Raw genomic sequence first — 20,011 nt, 5'->3', positions numbered from 1 at the left:
GCTTTTCAAGCTTCTGGAGAGAAGCTTTTCAAGCTTCTGAAAGGAGCTTTTCAAGCTTCTGAGAGGAGCTTTTCAAGTTTCTGAGAGAAGCTTCTGGAGCTTCTGAGAGAAGCTTCTCAATCTTCTGAGAGAAGCTTTCCGGATTTCGTAGGGTAGCAATCCAAGCTTCTGAAGGAAGCTTTTCAAGCTTTTGAGAGAAGCTCTCCAAGCTTCTGAGAGAAAGTCTTCAAGCTTCAGAGAGAAGCTGTTCCAAGCATCTGAATGAAGCTATTCCAAGCTTCTGAGAAGCTGAGAGAAGCTATTCCAAGCTTTTGAGCGAAGCTTTCAAGCTTCTAAGAGAAGCTTAAAAGCTTCTAAGAGAAGCTTTCTAGCTTCTAAAAGGAGCTTAAGAAGCTTTCAAGCTTCTGGGAGAAGCTTCCAAGCTTCTAAGAGAAGCTTTCAAGTTTCTAAGAGAAGCTTCCAAGCTTCTGAGAGAAGCTTCCGAACTTCTGGAGAGGAGCTTCCAAGCTTCAAGAGAGAAGCTTCTAAGCTTCTAGAGAGAGGCTTCCAAGCTTCTGTAGAGAAGCTTCCAAGCTTCTGTAGAGAAGCTTCCAAGCTTCTGGAGAGAAGCTTCCAAGCTTCTGGAGAGAAGCTTCCAAGCTTCTGGAGAGAAGCTTCCAAGCTTCTGGAGAGAAGCTTCCAAGCTTCTGGAGAGAAGCTTCCAAGCTTCTGGAGAGAAGCTTCCAAGCTTCTGGAGAGAAGCTTCCAAGCTTCTGGAGAGAAGCTTCCAAGCTTCTGGAGAGAAGCTTCCAAGCTTCTGGAGAGAAGCTTCCAAGCTTCTGGAGAGAAGCTTCCAAGCTTCTGGAGAGAAGCTTCCAAGCTTCTGGAGAGAAGCTTCCAAGCTTCTGGAGAGAAGCTTCCAAGCTTCTGGAGAGAAGCCTCCAAGCTTCTGGAGAGAAGCTTCCAAGCTTCTGGAGAGAAGCTTCCAAGCTTCTGGAGAGAAGCTTCCAAGCTTCTGGAGAGAAGCTTCCAAGCTTCTGGAGAGAAGCTTCCAAGCTTCTGGAGAGAAGCTTCCAAGCTTCTGGGAAGAAGCTTCCAAGCTTCTGGAGAGAAGTTTCCAAGCATCTGGAGAGAAGCTTCCAAGCTTCTGGAGAGAAGCTTCCAAGCTTCTGGAGAAAAGCTTCCAAGCTTCTGGAGAGAAGCTTCCAAGCTTCTGGAGAGAAGCTTCCAAGCTTCTGGAGAGAAGCTTCCAAGCTTCTGGAGAGAAGCTTCCAAGCTTCTGGAGAGAAGCTTCTGTAGAGAAGATTCCAAGCTTCTGGGAGAAGCTTCCAAGCTTCTGAGAGAAGCTTCCAAGCTTCTGGGAGAAGCTTCCAAGCTTCTGGGAGAAGCTTCCAAGCTTCTGGGAGAAGCTTCCAAGCTTCTGGGAGAAGCTTCCAAGCTTCTGGGAGAAGCTTCCAAGCTTCTGGGAGAAGCTTCCAAGCTTCTGGGAGAAGCTTCCAAGCTTCTGGGAGAAGCTTCCAAGCTTCTGGGAGAAGCTTCCAAGCTTCTGGGAGAAGCCTCCAAGCTTCTGGAGAGAAGCTTCCAAGCTTCTGGAGAAAATCTTTCAAGCTTCTGGAGAGAAGCTTCCAAGCTTCTGGAGAGAAGAGCCCAAGCTTCTGGAGAGAAGCTTCCAAGCTTCTGGAGAGAAGCTTCCAAGCTTCTGGAGAGAAGCTTCCAAGCTTCTGGAGAGAAGCTTCCAAGCTTCTGGAGAGAAGCTTCCAAGCTTCTGGAGAGAAGCTTCCAAGCTTCTGGAGAGAAGCTTCCAAGCTTCTGGAGAGAAGCTTCCAAGCTTCTGGAGAGAAGCTTCCAAGCTTCTGGAGAGAAGCTTCCTAGCTTCTGGAGAGAAGCTTCCTAGCTTCTGGAGAGAAGCTTCCAAGCTTCTGGAGAGAAGCTTCCAAGCTTCTGGAGAGAAGCTTCCAAGCTTCTGGAGAGAAGCTTCCAAGCTTCTGGAGAGAAGCTTCCAAGCTTCTGGAGAGAAGCTTCCAAGCTTCTGGAGAGAAGCTTCCAAGCTTCTGGAGAGAAGCTTCCAAGCTTCTGGAGAGAAGCTTCCAAGCTTCTGGAGAGAAGCTTCCAAGCTTCTGGAGAGAAGCTTCCAAGCTTCTGGAGAGAAGCTTCCAAGCTTCTGGAGAGACGCTTCCAAGCTTCTGGAGAGAAGCTTCCAAGCTTCTGGAGAGAAGCTTCCAAGCTTCTGGAGAGAAGCTTCCAAGCTTCTGGAGAGAAGCTTCCAAGCTTCTGGAGAGAAGCTTCCAAGCTTCTGGAGAGAAGCTTCCAAGCTTCTGGAGAGAAGCTTCCAAGCTTCTGGAGAGAAGCTTCCAAGCTTCTGGAGAGAAGCTTCCAAGCTTCTGGAGAGAAGCTTCCAAGCTTCTGGAGAGAAGCTTCCAAGCTTCTGGAGAGAAGCTTCCAAGCTTCTGGAAAGAAGCTTCCAAGCTTCTGGAGAGAAGCTTCCAAGCTTCTGGAAAGAAGCTTCCAAGCTTCTGGAGAGAAGCTTCCAAGCTTCTGTGAGAAGCTTCCAAGCTTCTGGAGAGAAGCTTCCAAGCTTCTGGAGAGAAGCTTCCAAGCTTCTGGAGAGAAGCTTCCAAGCTTCTGGAGAAGTTTTCCAAGTTTTTGAAAGAAGCTTCCAAGCTTATGAGAGAGAAGCTTCCAAGCTTGTGGAGGGAAGCTTCCAAGCTTCTGGAGGGAAGCTTCCAAGCTTCTGGAGGGATGCTTCCAAGCTTCTGGAGGGAAACTTCCAAGCGCTTCTGAGATAAGCTTCTCAAGCTTCTGAGAGAAGCTTTCAAGCTTCTGAGAGAAGCTTCCAAGCTTCTGGGAAAAGCTTCCAAGCTTCTGAGAGAAGCTTCCAAGCTTCTGAGAGAAGCTTCTCAAGCTTCTGAGAGAAGCTTCTCAAGCTTCTGAGAGAAGCTTCTCAAGCTTCTGAGAGAAGCTTCTCAAGCTTCTGAGAGAAGCTTCTCAAGCTTCTGAGAGAAGCTTCTCAAGCTTCTGAGAGAAGCTTCTCAAGCTTCTGAGAGAAGCTTCTCAAGCTTCTGAGAGAAGCTTCTCAAGCTTCTGAGAGAAGCTTCTCAAGCTTCTGAGAGAAGCTTCTCAAGCTTTTGAGAGAAGCTTCTCAAGCTTTTGAGAGAAGCTTTCAAGCTTCTGTGAGAAGCTTCCAAGCTTCTGTGAGAAGCTTCAAAGCTTCTGTGAGAAGCTTCCAAGCTTCTGTGAGAAGCTTCCAAGCTTCTGTGAGAAGCTTCCAAGCTTCTGTGAGAAGCTTCCAAGCTTCTGTGAGAAGCTTCCCAGCTTCTGTGAGAAGCTTCCCAGCTTCTGTGAGAAGCTTCCAAGCTTCTGTGAGAAGCTTCCAAGCTTCTGTGAGAAGCTTCCAAGCTTCTGTGAGAAGCTTCCAAGCTTCTGTGAGAAGCTTCCAAGCTTCTGTGAGAAGCTTCCAAGCTTCTGTGAGAAGCTTCCAAGCTTCTGTGAGAAGCTTCCAAGCTTCTGTGAGAAGCTTCCAAGCTTCTGTGAGAAGCTTCCAAGCTTCTGTGAGAAGCTTCCAAGCTTCTGTGAGAAGCTTCCAAGCTTCTGTGAGAAGCTTCCAAGCTTCTGTGAGAAGCTTCCAAGCTTCTGTGAGAAGCTTCCAAGCTTCTGTGAGAAGCTTCCAAGCTTCTGTGAGAAGCTTCCAAGCTTCTGTGAGAAGCTTCCAAGCTTCTGTGAGAAGCTTCCAAGCTTCTGTGAGAAGCTTCCAAGCTTCTGTGAGAAGCTTCCAAGCTTCTGTGAGAAGCTTCCAAGCTTCTGTGAGAAGCTTCCAAGCTTCTGTGAGAAGCTTCCAAGCTTCTGTGAGAAGCTTCCAAGCTTCTGTGAGAAGCTTCCAAGCTTCTGTGAGAAGCTTCCAAGCTTCTGTGAGAAGCTTCCAAGCTTCTGTGAGAAGCTTCCAAGCTTCTGTGAGAAGCTTCCAAGCTTCTGTGAGAAGCTTCCAAGCTTCTGTGAGAAGCTTCCAAGCTTCTGTGAGAAGCTTCCAAGCTTCTGTGAGAAGCTTCCAAGCTTCTGTGAGAAGCTTCCAAGCTTCTGTGAGAAGCTTCCAAGCTTCTGTGAGAAGCTTCCAAGCTTCTGTGAGAAGCTTCCAAGCTTCTGTGAGAAGCTTCCAAGCTTCTGTGAGAAGCTTCCAAGCTTCTGTGAGAAGCTTCCAAGCTTCTGTGAGAAGCTTCCAAGCTTCTGTGAGAAGCTTCCAAGCTTCTGTGAGAAGCTTCCAAGCTTCTGTGAGAAGCTTCCAAGCTTCTGTGAGAAGCTTCCAAGCTTCTGTGAGAAGCTTCCAAGCTTCTGTGAGAAGCTTCCAAGCTTCTGTGAGAAGCTTCCAAGCTTCTGTGAGAAGCTTCCAAGCTTCTGTGAGAAGCTTCCAAGCTTCTGTGAGAAGCTTCCAAGCTTCTGTGAGAAGCTTCCAAGCTTCTGTGAGAAGCTTCCAAGCTTCTGTGAGAAGCTTCCAAGCTTCTGTGAGAAGCTTCCAAGCTTCTGTGAGAAGCTTCCAAGCTTCTGTGAGAAGCTTTCAAGCTTCTGTGAGAAGCTTCCAAGCTTCTGTGAGAAGCTTCCAAGCTTCTGTGAGAAGCTTCCAAGCTTCTGTGAGAAGCTTCCAAGCTTCTGTGAGAAGCTTCCAAGCTTCTGTGAGAAGCTTCCAAGCTTCTGTGAGAAGCTTCCAAGCTTCTGTGAGAAGCTTCCAAGCTTCTGTGAGAAGCTTCCAAGCTTCTGTGAGAAGCTTCCAAGCTTCTGTGAGAAGCTTCCAAGCTTCTGTGAGAAGCTTCCAAGCTTCTGTGAGAAGCTTCCAAGCTTCTGTGAGAAGCTTCCAAGCTTCTGTGAGAAGCTTCCAAGCTTCTGTGAGAAGCTTCCAAGCTTCTGTGAGAAGCTTCCAAGCTTCTGTGAGAAGCTTCCAAGCTTCTGTGAGAAGCTTCCAAGCTTCTGTGAGAAGCTTCCAAGCTCCTGTTAGAAGCTTCCAAGCTTCTGTTAGAAGCTTCCAAGCTTCTGTGAGAAGCTTCCAAGCTTCTGTGAGAAGCTTCCAAGATTCTGTGAGAAGCTCCCAAGCTTCTGTGAGAAGCTTCCAAGCTTCTGGAGAGAAGTTTCTCAAGCTTCTGGAGAGAAGTTTCTCAAGCTTCTGGAGAGAAGCTTCTCAAGCTTCTGGAGAGAAGCTTCTCAAGCTTCTGGAGAGAAGCGTCTCTAGCTTCTGGAGAGAAGCTTCTCAAGCTTCTGGAGAGAAGCTTCTCAAGCTTCTGGAGAGAAGCTTCTCAAGCTTCTGGAGAGAAGCTTCTCAAGCTTCTGGAGAGAAGCTTCTCAAGCTTCTGGAGAGAAGCTCCTCAAGCTTCTGGAGAGAAGCTTCTCAAGCTTCTGGAGAGAAGCTTCTCAAGCTTCTGGAGAGAAGCTTCTCAAGCTTCTGGAGAGAAGCTTCTCAAGCTTCTGGAGAGAAGCTTCTCAAGCTTCTGGAGAGAAGCGTCTCTAGCTTCTGGAGAGAAGCTTCTCAAGCTTCTGGAGAGAAGCTTCTCAAGCTTCTGGAGAGAAGCTTCTCAAGCTTCTGGAGAGAAGCTTCTCAAGCTTCTGGAGAGAAGCTTCTCAAGCTTCTGGAGAGAAGCTCCTCAAGCTTCTGGAGAGAAGCTTCCAAGCTTCTGGAGAGAAGCTTCCAAGCTTCTGGAGAGAAGCTTCCAAGCTTCTGGAGAGAAGCTTCCAAGCTTCTGGAGAGAAGCTTCCTAGCTTCTGGAGAGAAGCTTCCAAGCTTCTGGAGAGAAGCTTCCAAGCTTCTGGAGAGAAGCTTCCAAGCTTCTGGAGAGAAGCTTCCAAGCTTCTGGAGAAAAGCTTCCAAGCTTCTGGAGAGAAGCTTCCAAGCTTCTGGAGAGAAGCTTCCAAGCTTCTGGAGAGAAGCTTCCAAGCTTCTGGAGAGAAGCTTCCAAGCTTCTGGAGAGAAGCTTCCAAGCTTCTGGAGAGAAGCTTCCAAGCTTCTGGAGAGAAGCTTCCAAGCTTCTGGAGAGAAGCTTCCAAGCTTCTGGAGAGAAGCTTCCAAGCTTCTGGAGAGAAGCTTCCAAGCTTCTGGAGAGAAGCTTCCAAGCTTCTGGAAAGAAGCTTCCAAGCTTCTGGAGAGAAGCTTCCAAGCTTCTGGAAAGAAGCTTCCAAGCTTCTGGAGAGAAGCTTCCAAGCTTCTGTGAGAAGCTTCCAAGCTTCTGGAGAGAAGCTTCCAAGCTTCTGGAGAGAAGCTTCCAAGCTTCTGGAGAGAAGCTTCCAAGCTTCTGGAGAGAAGCTTCCAAGCTTCTGGAGAAGTTTTCCAAGTTTTTGAAAGAAGCTTCCAAGCTTATGAGAGAGAAGCTTCCAAGCTTGTGGAGGGAAGCTTCCAAGCTTCTGGAGGGAAGCTTCCAAGCTTCTGGAGGGATGCTTCCAAGCTTCTGGAGGGAAACTTCCAAGCGCTTCTGAGATAAGCTTCTCAAGCTTCTGAGAGAAGCTTTCAAGCTTCTGAGAGAAGCTTCCAAGCTTCTGGGAAAAGCTTCCAAGCTTCTGAGAGAAGCTTCCAAGCTTCTGAGAGAAGCTTCTCAAGCTTCTGAGAGAAGCTTCTCAAGCTTCTGAGAGAAGCTTCTCAAGCTTCTGAGAGAAGCTTCTCAAGCTTCTGAGAGAAGCTTCTCAAGCTTCTGAGAGAAGCTTCTCAAGCATCTGAGAGAAGCTTCTCAAGCTTCTGAGAGAAGCTTCTCAAGCTTCTGAGAGAAGCTTCTCAAGCTTCTGAGAGAAGCTTCTCAAGCTTCTGAGAGAAGCTTCTCAAGCTTCTGAGAGAAGCTTCTCAAGCTTCTGAGAGAAGCTTCTCAAGCTTTTGAGAGAAGCTTCTCAAGCTTTTGAGAGAAGCTTTCAAGCTTCTGTGAGAAGCTTCCAAGCTTCTGTGAGAAGCTTCAAAGCTTCTGTGAGAAGCTTCAAAGCTTCTGTGAGAAGCTTCAAAGCTTCTGTGAGAAGCTTCCAAGCTTCTGTGAAAAGCTTCCAAGCTTCTGTGAGAAGCTTCCAAGCTTCTGTGAGAAGCTTCCAAGCTTCTGTGAGAAGCTTCCAAGCTTCTGTGAGAAGCTTCCAAGCTTCTGTGAGAAGCTTCCAAGCTTCTGTGAGAAGCTTCCAAGCTTCTGTGAGAAGCTTCCAAGCTTCTGTGAGAAGCTTCCAAGCTTCTGTGAGAAGCTTCCAAGCTTCTGTGAGAAGCTTCCAAGCTTCTGTGAGAAGCTTCCAAGCTTCTGTGAGAAGCTTCCAAGCTTCTGTGAGAAGCTTCCAAGCTTCTGTGAGAAGCTTCCAAGCTTCTGTGAGAAGCTTCCAAGCTTCTGTGAGAAGCTTCCAAGCTTCTGTGAGAAGCTTCCAAGCTTCTGTGAGAAGCTTCCAAGCTTCTGTGAGAAGCTTCCAAGCTTCTGTGAGAAGCTTCCAAGCTTCTGTGAGAAGCTTCCAAGCTTCTGTGAGAAGCTTCCAAGCTTCTGTGAGAAGCTTCCAAGCTTCTGTGAGAAGCTTCCAAGCTTCTGTGAGAAGCTTCCAAGCTTCTGTGAGAAGCTTCCAAGCTTCTGTGAGAAGCTTCCAAGCTTCTGTGAGAAGCTTCCAAGCTTCTGTGAGAAGCTTCCAAGCTTCTGTGAGAAGCTTGCAAGCTTCTGTGAGAAGCTTCCAAGCTTCTGTGAGAAGCTTTCAAGCTTCTGTGAGAAGCTTCCAAGCTTCTGTGAGAAGCTTTCAAGCTTCTGTGAGAAGCTTCCAAGCTTCTGTGAGAAGCTTCCAAGCTTCTGTGAGAAGCTTCCAAGCTTCTGTGAGAAGCTTCCAAGCTTCTGTGAGAAGCTTCCAAGCTTCTGTGAGAAGCTTCCAAGCTTCTGTGAGAAGCTTCCAAGCTTCTGTGAGAAGCTTCCAAGCTTCTGTGAGAAGCTTCCACGCTTCTGTGAGAAGCTTCCAAGCTTCTGTGAGAAGCTTCCAAGCTTCTGTGAGAAGCTTCCAAGCTTCTGTGAGAAGCTTCCAAGCTTCTGTGAGAAGCTTCCAAGCTTCTGTGAGAAGCTTCCAAGCTTCTGTGAGAAGCTTCCAAGCTTCTGTGAGAAGCTTCCAAGCTTCTGTGAGAAGCTTCCAAGCTTCTGTGAGAAGCTTCCAAGCTTCTGTGAGAAGCTTCCAAGCTTCTGTGAGAAGCTTCCAAGCTTCTGTGAGAAGCTTCCAAGCTTCTGTGAGAAGCTTCCAAGCTTCTGTGAGAAGCTTCCAAGCTTCTGTGAGAAGCTTCCAAGCTTCTGTGAGAAGCTTCCAAGCTTCTGTGAGAAGCTTCCAAGCTTCTGTGAGAAGCTTCCAAGCTTCTGTGAGAAGCTTCCAAGCTTCTGTGAGAAGCTTCCAAGCTTCTGTGAGAAGCTTCCAAGCTTCTGTGAGAAGCTTCCAAGCTTCTGTGAGAAGCTTCCAAGCTTCTGTGAGAAGCTTCCAAGCTTCTGTGAGAAGCTTCCAAGCTCCTGTTAGAAGCTTCCAAGCTTCTGTTAGAAGCTTCCAAGCTTCTGTGAGAAGCTTCCAAGCTTCTGTGAGAAGCTTCCAAGCTTCTGTGAGAAGCTTCCAAGCTTCTGTGAGAAGCTTCCAAGCTTCTGTGAGAAGCTTCCAAGATTCTGTGAGAAGCTCCCAAGCTTCTGTGAGAAGCTTCCAAGCTTCTGGAGAGAAGTTTCTCAAGCTTCTGGAGAGAAGTTTCTCAAGCTTCTGGAGAGAAGTTTCTCAAGCTTCTGGAGAGAAGCTTCTCAAGCTTCTGGAGAGAAGCTTCTCAAGCTTCTGGAGAGAAGCTTCTAGAGAGAAGTTTCCAAGCTTCTGTGAGAAGCTTCCAAGCTTCTGGAGAGAAGTTTCTCAAGCTTCTGGAGAGAAGCTTCTCAAGCTTCTGGAGAGAAGCTTCTCAAGCTTCTGGAGAGAAGCTTCTCAAACTTCTGAGAGAAGCTTCCAAGCGCTTCTGAGAGAAGCTTCCAAGCTGCTGGAGAGAAGCTTTCAAACTTCTGAGAGTAGCTTCCAAGCTTCTGGGAGAAGCTTCCAAGCTTCTGGAGAGATGCTTCCAAGCTTCTGGAGAGAAGCTTCCAAGCTTCTGGAGAGAAGCTTCCAATCTCCTTGAGAGAAGCTTCCAAGCTTCTGGAGGGAAGCTTCCAAGCTTCTGGAGAGAAGCTTCTAGAGAGAAGTTTCCAAGCTTCTGTGAGAAGCTTCCAAGCTTCTGGAGAGAAGTTTCTCAAGCTTCTGGAGAGAAGCTTCTCAAGCTTCTGGAGAGAAGCTTCTCAAGCTTCTGGAGAGAAGCTTCTCAAGCTTCTGGAGAGAAGCTTCTCAAGCTTCTGGAGAGAAGCTTCTCAAGCTTCTGGAGAGAAGCGTCTCTAGCTTCTGGAGAGAAGCTTCTCAAGCTTCTGGAGAGAAGCTTCTCAAGCTTCTGGAGAGAAGCTTCTCAAGCTTCTGGAGAGAAGCTTCTCAAGCTTCTGGAGAGAAGCTCCTCAAGCTTCTGGAGAGAAGCTTCTCAAGCTTCTGAGAGAAGCTTCTCAAGCTTCTGAGAGAATCTTCTCAAACTTCTGAGAGAAGCTTCCAAGCGCTTCTGAGAGAAGCTTCCAAGCTGCTGGAGTGAAGCTTTCAAACTTCTGGAGAGAAGCTTCCAAGCTTCTGGAGAGAAGCTTCCAATCTTCTTGAGAGAAGCTTCCAAGCTTCTGGAGAGAAGCTTCCAAGCTTCTGGAGAGAAGCTTCTAGAGAGAAGTTTCCAAGCTTCTGGAGAGAAGCTTCCAAGCTTTTGGAGAGAAGCTTCCAAGCTTTTGGAGAGAAGCTTCCAAGCTTCTGGAGAGAAGCTTTCAAGCTTCTGGAGAGAAGCTTCCAAGCTTCTGGAGAGAAGCTTCCAAGCTTCTGGAGAGAAGCTTTCATGATTCTATCAGAATTTCGCCATGCTTCTGAGCGATGCTTTCCAAGCTTATGAGGGAAGTTTTTCAAGCTTTTGAAGCTTCTGGAGAAGCTTTTAAGCTTTCGAGAGAAGATTTCCAAGCTTCTGAGACAAACTTCTCACTTCTGATAGAAGCTCCTCAAGCTTCTGTGAGAAGCTTCTCAATCTTTTGTGAGAAGCTTCTCAAGCTTCTGTGAGAAGCTTCTCAAACTTCCATGATAAGCTTTTCAGGCTTCTCAAATATTTTAAATAAGAGTGAATGCACATGATTTTTAGGTTTTGGAAAAAATATTAGTTATAGGTAACCCTTTATTTGAATAATGCCACTCGTAGTTTGTTTCGTTTTTTTTTGGTTCAATCACAATCCATCTTCCGAATTTCTTAAATTACTAGACAGTCGTCGCTCACTGATTCGGAAGTGTAGCATTTTTCATCCGGAAAAGGGCAAAAGGAAGGATTTTCCGGCAATTTCGTGGGCTTTTTGCTGTTTTATGACCCTTCAGTAGAGGCGGGCTGACTTAGTGCCTGTGAGCTGCGATATTCTCGTCGGAAAATGTTGTGATGCGTCGCTGGATTTCAACAACCAAAGTGACGCGACATCCAGTGTGCGCTTCGGTGATTTGATGTACGTCACAGTCATTGCCAGTAAAATTCGGTGAGCGTGCGAGTGCCATAAAATTGTGCGCCGCCTGATAGTGCCGGTTGTTTTAAATTCAGAAAATAAACACAGAGTGTCGTTATCATAATTTACCATAAACTGGTTGGCTGGTATGACGTCGTATGTACTGTTAAAGGTGCTGAGATTGTGCAGAGTGTTTAAAGTGATGGAATCAAAGGATGTGTGGAATAAAATTTGAATATCAAGCTCTTCCAATGCTACGTGATGTTCATTTATCTGCGCTAAGACAAGAAATAATCATTGATACTACTAGTTTAGCAGGATTTAATCTTGAAAATAATTCAATTAGCTTGTCTCTGAGATTGTGGATGACAATCAACTTTCTAAATTACCATTCAAATTGCTTTTAAGTGGCCATCTTCCGCAAGTTGAAGTAGTGAACATTTGAAGGAGTTCATTTTAAGACATAGAACATTTGTAAAGTTCTGAAATGGTTCATTGGTTCTTTTGCATGAATTACTTAGGCATGGTTGAAAACTCATTTCAATATACTTTCAAAAAGTATACCAATAATTACTCTCCGCCTTTTTATCTTTCGCACAGTTCCCGCCCGGACGGTATGGGCCGCCGAGGGCCACCTAGCTGAACTCCCATGCGACATCACCGCCCAAGCTCCGGACGCCGTCAAGGTGGTCCTGTGGTTCAAGGACCTAATCGGTGTTCCCATCTACTCGGTGGACTCCCGCAGCGGAGTGTCGGTGCTCGAGGGCATCCAGTGGGCCACCGGAGATGACCTGGGTAAAAAACTTAAGATTTCCATTACGGAAAACCTCAAGGAAGCCCGACTCCAGATCAGCAACATCAACCAATCGGACTGCGGCGTGTACCGGTGTCGGGTGGACTTCTTCAACTCACCCACCCGAAACTATCGGTTCAACCTGACGCTTGTCGGTAAGTGGACTGAAGTGTTTTTGGTTTCTGAGCTCATCAAATTGATTTAACATTCTTTCGATCCAAACAGTGCCACCAGAAGAGCCGCGGATATTCGACGCCCAGGGTAAGGAGATCGCCACCGTGGCGGGACCCTTTCGAGAGGGGCACGAGCTATTCCTGTCCTGTCAAGTTTCGGGAGGTAAGTTTGCAACTTCTAACGTAATTCCGATCCTATAATAGCAAAAGAGCAATTTCAATTTACGACCCAGAGCTCTCCGGGCCGAAGCGAATGGGAAACTATGATTTTTTTTTTCGGGGAGATAATCCCCACTTGCTCCACTCGATATCCGAAACTCGAACGTCGTTGGTCGTCGTAAGAACAACAATTCACCCGAACAAACAGTTCAAACGGAATTTTACGAGCAGACGATGATGATGGAGCTCCGGTCCCATCCCATCCTATCCCATCCTTCTGCAATGCCGGTCATAAAACTGTTCTCTGCTTCAGTCAGCGGGAAAGTTGGGTTGTTCGGGGTTCGGAAAATAAACTGCTTGCAGCAGTTAAACTCGCTCGCAGAGAGTTTGGTGTAGCTCGCCCCGGGCCCTTACAATGGCGATGAACAAGATGACGACCATCGTCGGCGAAGACGTCAAAGACTACAATATATGTATCGACCGACATCTGGGTTGTCGTAGGATGGTGGGAAAGGTGTGAGAGCTTTTCCGGAGATGAAGGTGACGACGACGTGGCGAAAGGGTTGCGCTTTTATATTTGCTGATTTGGAATTCACTGCTTACTTGTTTGGCAATCATTGGAACTGCTTGAGGTGACACTTTTCTTATTTTCTCAGGGGGGAAGTTGATACATATACCTCACGTTTGTACAGTGAGATTTTATCGCAGTATTTTCGAATAAGTTTGGCGCTTTTCACTGGTGCTGAAGAAACTCAATTTATTTGTTCCTTATGTTTTCGATATAGAATCGATTGACAGTTATGTCACTGGTGTAGGGAAAAGAGAATGCAGGTTACCAGAATATACTTATGTATGAGTATATTGAGTAAGATTCTCTCAATAATTTGTCCAGAAATTACTGCAATCATGGATTCCTACAGAACTTTTTTTTTAGGAATTCATTTAGAATGCTCTCCAGGAATTTCCTATGAAATTCCTCATGAGATAATCTACGGCATTCCTCCTGGGGTTTCTTCAGGATATCCTCCAAGACTTCCTCCAGGGATTCCTTCAAGAATTTCTCCCTGAACTCTCATGATTCTTTAGGGATTCGCATGGTTTTTTTTTCAGGGATTCTTTCAGGAACAACTCTAGGGATTATTAGAAAAAAAAACTTCCAAAGTTCTCCCAGGGATACTTTTTGAGGTTCCTACAGGAATTCCTCCGGGGTTTTTTTCTAGGAAATCCTCCAGCAGTTCATCCAGGAATTTCTAAAGGAATTGTTGGGGGATTACCTAATGTACTCTTCTTGAGATTGCTTCCAGGGTTCATTGCGGGGTTTCTTCAGGGATTTCTTCAAGAAGTGCTACAGGTTTTCGTCTAGGAGTTCCCCCAAGAACTCTTCTTAGAATTCCTTCTGGATGTTTTCAAGACTGTTGTCTGCTATTCCTCCTGTAATTGTTCAAGGGATTCCTCCAGGGATTCTTGCAGGGATTCCAGGGAGCATTTCGACACATTTAGTGACAGCCGATTCAGCTGCAACTCCTTTTGCTTCCACGCTACGATCATATCGTCATCGGTCTTGATGTCGCAGTTCAGCTGGTAACCCTCCTGCGCCAGATGCAGGGCGCTGTAACCGTGGTTAGCTTCACATACAGTGCGATACATTTCATGACGGTTCTGGCTTTCTATGAAATATGCCCGCAACTGCTGGATCTAGGAGACACATAGTGCCTTGATATTGGTGACGCCTCTTCCTCCTACTGCGCGTGGCAGGGTGACTCTCTCGATGGACGACTTTGGATGGCGCATGCGGTGCTTGGTGAACGCCACTCGTACTGTTCGTTCTAACGCCTCGAGGTCAGTCTTGGTCCACTTTACCACCCCAAAGCTGTAGGTCAACAAAAGCACAGCAAACGTGTTGATCGCCTTCACCTTGTTGCCGGCTGATAGGAAGCTCCTCAGAACACATTTGACACGGTGCAAGAACTTGTCCTACAGTTCCTTCTTGATCGCTGTGTGGTGAATACCTCTCAGAAGCAGGAAGCCGAGGTATTTGTACGCTTCGCCTTCAACCATATTCCGAATCTCCTCCTGTTCGTTGACGCGGAAACAGCTGGCGTCCACTACTTGACCCCGGCGAAAATGGACGTAACGACATTTGTCAATTCCAAACTCCATCCGGATGTCGTTGCTGAACACCGTCACAAGCTGCAACAGTTGATGCAGCTGTGATGTACTGATTCCGCAAACAGCTTCAGATCGTCCATAAAGAAGGTGTGGGTTATTCTTGTACTTCTCCCCCCACTTTTCAGTTGGTAGCCATAGTTGCATTGGTTGAGTGCTCTGCTGAGGGGGTTCATCGCAAGGCAGAACCATAGCGGACTAAAGGTATCGCCTTGAAATATCCCCCTCCTGATGCTGAGAGTTCTGGACCGCTACACAGCTGTTCCGTCGGTAATTTGTAGGGACGTGCTCCACATCCCCATAGCGTGTTGCATCAGCCTGATGACGTTCCCGTCTACCTTGTACAACTGCAGTACCTTAAGAAGGTACGAGTGCGGTACTGAGTCGTACGCCTTCTTGTAGTCGATGTACGCCATGCTCAGGTTCCTCTGCTTTTCGGTGGCTTGACCCACAATGACTGCGTCTATGATGACCTGGTCTTTGCGGCCTTGCGTGTTGTTGCGACACCCTTTTTGTTCCTCGGTCATCACGTTGTTGGCATCGCAGTGGACTTGTATCCTCCTCGCTATTACCAACGACAGCACTTTGTACAGACTTGAAAGGCACGTTATTGGTCTGTACTTTGCTGGGTCAGCTGTGTTTTGGTCCTTCGGCAGCAGATAAGTGATACCCCTGGAATGAACTCTGGTAGCTGCGTGGGGTCTTCTAGCACCATGTTGAAGCATTCCGCCATCCGCCCGTGAATTGTCGTGAGTTTTTTATACCAAAAATTGTGCACGAAATCGGGTCCTGGTGCAGCCCAATTTCTGGTATACCGGGTAGCCTCACGTATATTGGGCGGTTACTACGACCGCGGTTATGTCTCCAACTTCATTACACTGTCGCTCTTCTTCTGCTAACCACATCCCATCGTCGCTGTGTTGAACAGGGTTCTCCCATAGATTGGCCCAGAACTGTGTGACGTCGCCAATCTCCGGAAGGCCCTGTTCATAATCAGGTTTGTCGTTTCGGATGCAGTTGTAGAACTCCCTTTCTGTTAATGGTGAACATCCGGTTTTGATTTTTCCGCTTCGAACATTCTCCATAACGCCGCAATCGTTTCGCAAGAGCACTCAACCGCTGTACATGGGTGTCGAGGATCTTCGTAATGTTGACTTGTGTGAGATCTCGGAGTTCTGCGGGCTTCACAATTTCAGCAACAAAACGAGCTAGCCTCGTTGATCGATTCCCCTTCTTGTACTGTGTTAATCGACCAATCTTGGTCCGCAATGTAGCGATCCGGTACTCCAAACGTCGCATCCACGCGGGTTTTTGTGAGCTGGAGCGTGTGCGACCATCACCGTCTCCTTGCGGGCTTTCTTATACAGATTTTCAGGACTGGGCTGGTTCATATCTTGAAAAATATGACGAGGGTTAAGAGAAAAAAAAATATAAGAAGTCAAGGGTTTGTCAGAGTACTGTGAACATATCATGAACGTGAAAATAACTGACAATTAGTGGGGTTGTCTGGTCTGGGTCCATGTGGCTCTGTCATCGTCTAACTTGGTAAGTCTAGTTAAAACCCGTCGGAGTCCGTATTTGTTGCAGGCAAATTTCCTTGGTTTTGGTGCCATTCATGTTCCAAAATGAGTGACTGTAGTTCATAGTTGACCGTGTCAGGCTGGTTATTTCAATAGCTAGAGTGAGTGAATGATCAGATCATTGGACGTGTCCGTTGTTTGTGAGCTAGGTCGTTATCAGGGTTCGTGGGTTACAAGTTCGATTTCAAATAGAGTGCCTATGGTATGGTCACCCTCAAAGCTCCACCACATGCAAATCCCGGTTTGGAACCCATAAAATGCAGGGATGGCGAGCCACCGGCAGCGGGATATGTTAAATTCAAACATAAACGTTGTTGGCCGGACCATGTCTGGAGATGGAGCGCTTCGTATGTCCGTGATGTGGTACTGAGTACCGTAAACCGGGGTCAAATTGATCTCCGGGTCGAAATTGATCAGACGTTTTTCAGTAAGATTAGGCATTCTTTACATAGTTTTCTTCCAAGTATCGTGATGTAGGAATCCTATACTAAACGATAAATGCGAGAAAAACATTTTAAACATACCTTATATAACGGAAAAAACGTCTGATCAGTTTCGACCCGGACATCAATTTGACCCCGGTTTACGGTACGTAGATCCTTCAAGATACTACAGTCTGCGATGAAATGTTTCACTTGTGTTTGGTTCTGAACAGGTAGAGCAACGAAGTCAGAAGTTTCCTGCACCGCTCATACTATGGGAAAGTCTAGTATGCCCTGTTCGTAGTCTGTGTTAATATCGGGTCAGCGTCTAAGAAACTCCCTAACTAACCACTTCAAGGGATTTCAAGGGAAATCCTTCCAGGATTTCAAGGGAAATGCTTCCAGGATTTCGAGGGAAATCCTTCCAGGATTTCGAGGGAAATCCTTCCAGGATTTCGAGGGAAATCCTTCCAGGATTTCGAGGGAAATCCTTCCAGGATTTCGAGGGAAATCCTTCCAGGATTTCGAGGGAAATCCTTCCAGGATTTCGAGGGAAATCCTTCCAGGATTTCGAGGGAAATCCTTCCAGGATTTCGAGGGAAATCCTTCCAGGATTTCGAGGGAAATCCTTCCAGGATTTCGAGGGAAATCCTTCCAGGATTTCGAGGGAAATCCTTCCAGGATTTCGAGGGAAATCCTTCCAGGATTTCGAGGGAAATCCTTCCAGGATTTCGAGGGAAATCCTTCCAGGATTTCGAGGGAAATCCTTCCAGGATTTCGAGGGAAATCCTTCCAGGATTTCGAGGGAAATCCTTCCAGGATTTCGAGGGAAATCCTTCCAGGATTTCGAGGGAAATCCTTCCAGGATTTCGAGGGAAATCCTTCCAGGATTTCGAGGGAAATCCTTCCAGGATTTCGAGGGAAATCCTTCCAGGATTTCGAGGGAAATCCTTCCAAGATTTCGAGGGAAATCCTTCTAGGATTTCGAAGGAAATCCTTCCAGGATTTCGAGGGAAATCCTTCCAGGATTTCGAGGGAAATCCTTCCAGGATTTCGAGGGAAATCCTTCCAGGATTTCGAGGGAAATCCTTCCAGGATTTCGAGGGAAATCCTTCCAGGATTTCGAGGGAAATCCTTCCAGGATTTCGAGGGAAATCCTTCCAGGATTTCGAGGGAAATCCTTCCAGGATTTCGAGGGAAATCCTTCCAGGATTTCGAGGGAAATCCTTCCAGGATTTCGAGGGAAATCCTTCCAGGATTTCGAGGGAAATCCTTCCAGGATTTCGAGGGAAATCCTTCCAGGATTTCGAGGGAAATCCTTCCAGGATTTCGAGGGAAATCCTTCCAGGATTTCGAGGGAAATCCTTCCAGGATTTCGAGGGAAATCCTTCCAGGATTTCGAGGGAAATCCTTCCAGGATTTCGAGGGAAATCCTTCCAGGATTTCGAGGGAAATCCTTCCAGGATTTCGAGGGAAATCCTTCCAGGATTTCGAGGGAAATCCTTCCAGGATTTCGAGGGAAATCCTTCCAGGATTTCGAGGGAAATCCTTCCAGGATTTCGAGGGAAATCCTTCCAGGATTTCAAGGGAAATCCTTCCAGGATTTCGAGGGAAATCCTTCCAGGATTTCGAGGGAAATCCTTCCAGGATTTCGAGGGAAATCCTTCCAGGATTTCGAGGGAAATCCTTCCAGGATTTCGAGGGAAATCCTTCCAGGATTTCGAGGGAAATCCTTCCAGGATTTCGAGGGAAATCCTTCCAGGATTTCGAGGGAAATCCTTCCAGAATTTCGAGGGAAATCCTTCCAGGATTTCGAGGGAAATCCTTCCAGGATTTCGAGGGAAATCCTTCCAGGATTTCGAGGGAAATCCTTCCAGGATTTCGAGGGAAATCCTTCCAGGATTTCGAGGGAAATCCTTCCAGGATTTCGAGGGAAATCCTTCCAGGATTTCGAGGGAAATCCTTCCAGGATTTCGAGGGAAATCCTTCCAGGATTTCGAGGGAAATCCTTCCAGGATTTCGAGGGAAATCCTTCCAGGATTTCGAGGGAAATCCTTCCAGGATTTCGAGGGAAATCCTTCCAGGATTTCGAGGGAAATCCTTCCAGGATTTCGAGGGAAATCCTTCCAGGATTTCGAGGGAAATCCTTCCAGGATTTCGAGGGAAATCCTTCCAGGATTTCGAGGGAAATCCTTCCAGGATTTCGAGGGAAATCCTTCCAGGATTTCGAGGGAAATCCTTCCAGGATTTCGAGGGAAATCCTTCCAGGATTTCGAGGGAAATCCTTCCAGGATTTCGAGGGAAATCCTTCCAGGATTTCGAGGGAAATCCTTCCAGGATTTCGAGGGAAATCCTTCCAGGATTTCGAGGGAAATCCTTCCAGGATTTCGAGGGAAATCCTTCCAGGATTTCGAGGGAAATCCTTCCAGGATTTCGAGGGAAATCCTTCCAGGATTTCGAGGGAAATCCTTCCAGGATTTCGAGGGAAATCCTTCCAGGATTTCGAGGGAAATCCTTCCAGGATTTCGAGGGAAATCCTTCCAGGATTTCGAGGGAAATCCTTCCAGGATTTCGAGGGAAATCCTTCCAGGATTTCGAGGGAAATCCTTCCAGGATTTCGAGGGAAATCCTTCCAGGATTTCGAGGGAAATCCTTCCAGGATTTCGAGGGAAATCCTTCCAGGATTTCGAGGGAAATCCTTCCAGGATTTCGAGGGAAATCCTTCCAGGATTTCGAGGGAAATCCTTCCAGGATTTCGAGGGAAATCCTTCCAGGATTTCGAGGGAAATCCTTCCAGGATTTCGAGGGAAATCCTTCCAGGATTTCGAGGGAAATCCTTCCAGGATTTCGAGGGAAATCCTTCCAGGATTTCAAGGGAAATCCTTCCAGGATTTCGAGGGAAATCCTTCCAGGATTTCGAGGGAAATCCTTCCAGGATTTCGAGGGAAATCCTTCCAGGATTTCGAGGGAAATCCTTCCAGGATTTCGAGAGAAATCCTTCCAGGATTTCGAGGGAAATCCTTCCAGGATTTCGAGGGAAATCCTTCCAGGATTTCGAGGGAAATCCTTCCAGGATTTCGAGGGAAATCCTTCCAGGATTTCGAGGGAAATCCTTCCAGGATTTTGAGGGAAATCCTTCCAGGATTTCGAGGGAAATCCTTCCAGGATTTCGAGGGAAATCCTTCCAGGATTTCGAGGGAAATCCTTCCAGGATTTCGAGGGAAATCCTTCCAGGATTTCGAGGGAAATCCTTCCAGGATTTCGAGGGAAATCCTTCCAGGATTTCGAGGGAAATCCTTCCAGGATTTCGAGGGAAATCCTTCCAGGATTTCGAGGGAAATCCTTCCAGGATTTCGAGGGAAATCCTTCCAGGATTTCGAGGGAAATCCTTCCAGGATTTCGAGGGAAATCCTTCCAGGATTTCGAGGGAAATCCTTCCAGAATTTCGAGGGAAATCCTTCCAGGATTTCGAGGGAAATCCTTCCAGAATTTCGAGGGAAATTCTTCCAGGATTTCGAGGGAAATCCTTCCAGGATTTCGAGGGAAATCCTTCCAGGATTTCGAGGGAAATCCAGGATTTCGAGAGAAATTCTTTCAGGATTTCGAGAGAAATTTTAAAATTTGTTCAAGAGATACATTCATGCATTTTTCCGAGGATTCCTTCAAGAAATTTTTTATGGTTTGTTTTCAGCATCGCTCAATATATTTTTCATGAGGATTTATTGAGATAGATTCTTAAGATAGACTACCATTGAGAATTTCTCCAGAAATTTATCCAAGAAATCTGTAATGTAGATTTCCATAAGTTCCACCTGAAACTCCGCCAAGCATTACTTCAGAGATTCTTCCCTGAATTCGTTAAGAAAACCTTTCGAAGATTTCTTCCTGGATTCCTTCAAAAAATTTCTGCAGGAATTACTTCAGAAATTCTTTCAAAAGTTGTTTCTTAAATTATTCCAAAGGTTTCTTCAAAAAGTCTTCCAGCGTTCCATTCAGAAATTCGTACAGGTATTTCTTCGGAAAGTACACCAGAGATTTGTTCAGGTATTGCTCTAAGAATTCCATCGAAAATTCCCGCCAGAATGTCCACGAACTTCTACAAGGATTCATCTGGAATATCCTGCAGGAATTCTCCAGAGATTTTTTAGAATATCCCTCATTTATTCTTTCGTGTACTTCCTCAGAAATTTTACCTTCTTCGTGTATTTCGCCAGAAATTTCTTCCAAAAATCTTAGT

General features: G+C 46.5%; 1 protein-coding gene across 4 annotated transcripts in view; it reads left to right on the top strand.

Annotated features, from left to right (window-relative positions):
• The window catches only part of LOC109406630 (uncharacterized), a 688,592-nt gene that overhangs the window by 472,113 nt on the left and 196,468 nt on the right, over positions 1-20,011 (top strand). For all 4 annotated transcript variants that reach the window (XM_062847228.1, XM_062847227.1, XM_062847225.1 and 1 more), the window contains 2 exons: positions 11,082-11,429; positions 11,500-11,610. In XM_062847228.1, coding sequence (XP_062703212.1) covers positions 11,082-11,429; positions 11,500-11,610 — 459 coding nt within the window. The remainder of the gene's footprint in view (positions 1-11,081; positions 11,430-11,499; positions 11,611-20,011) is intronic.

Source organism: Aedes albopictus, chromosome 1 (genome assembly GCF_035046485.1).
Source record: "Aedes albopictus strain Foshan chromosome 1, AalbF5, whole genome shotgun sequence".
In the NCBI taxonomy this organism is placed as follows: Eukaryota; Metazoa; Arthropoda; class Insecta; order Diptera; family Culicidae; genus Aedes; species Aedes albopictus.
This window is presented reverse-complemented; position numbering and strand designations above follow the sequence as displayed.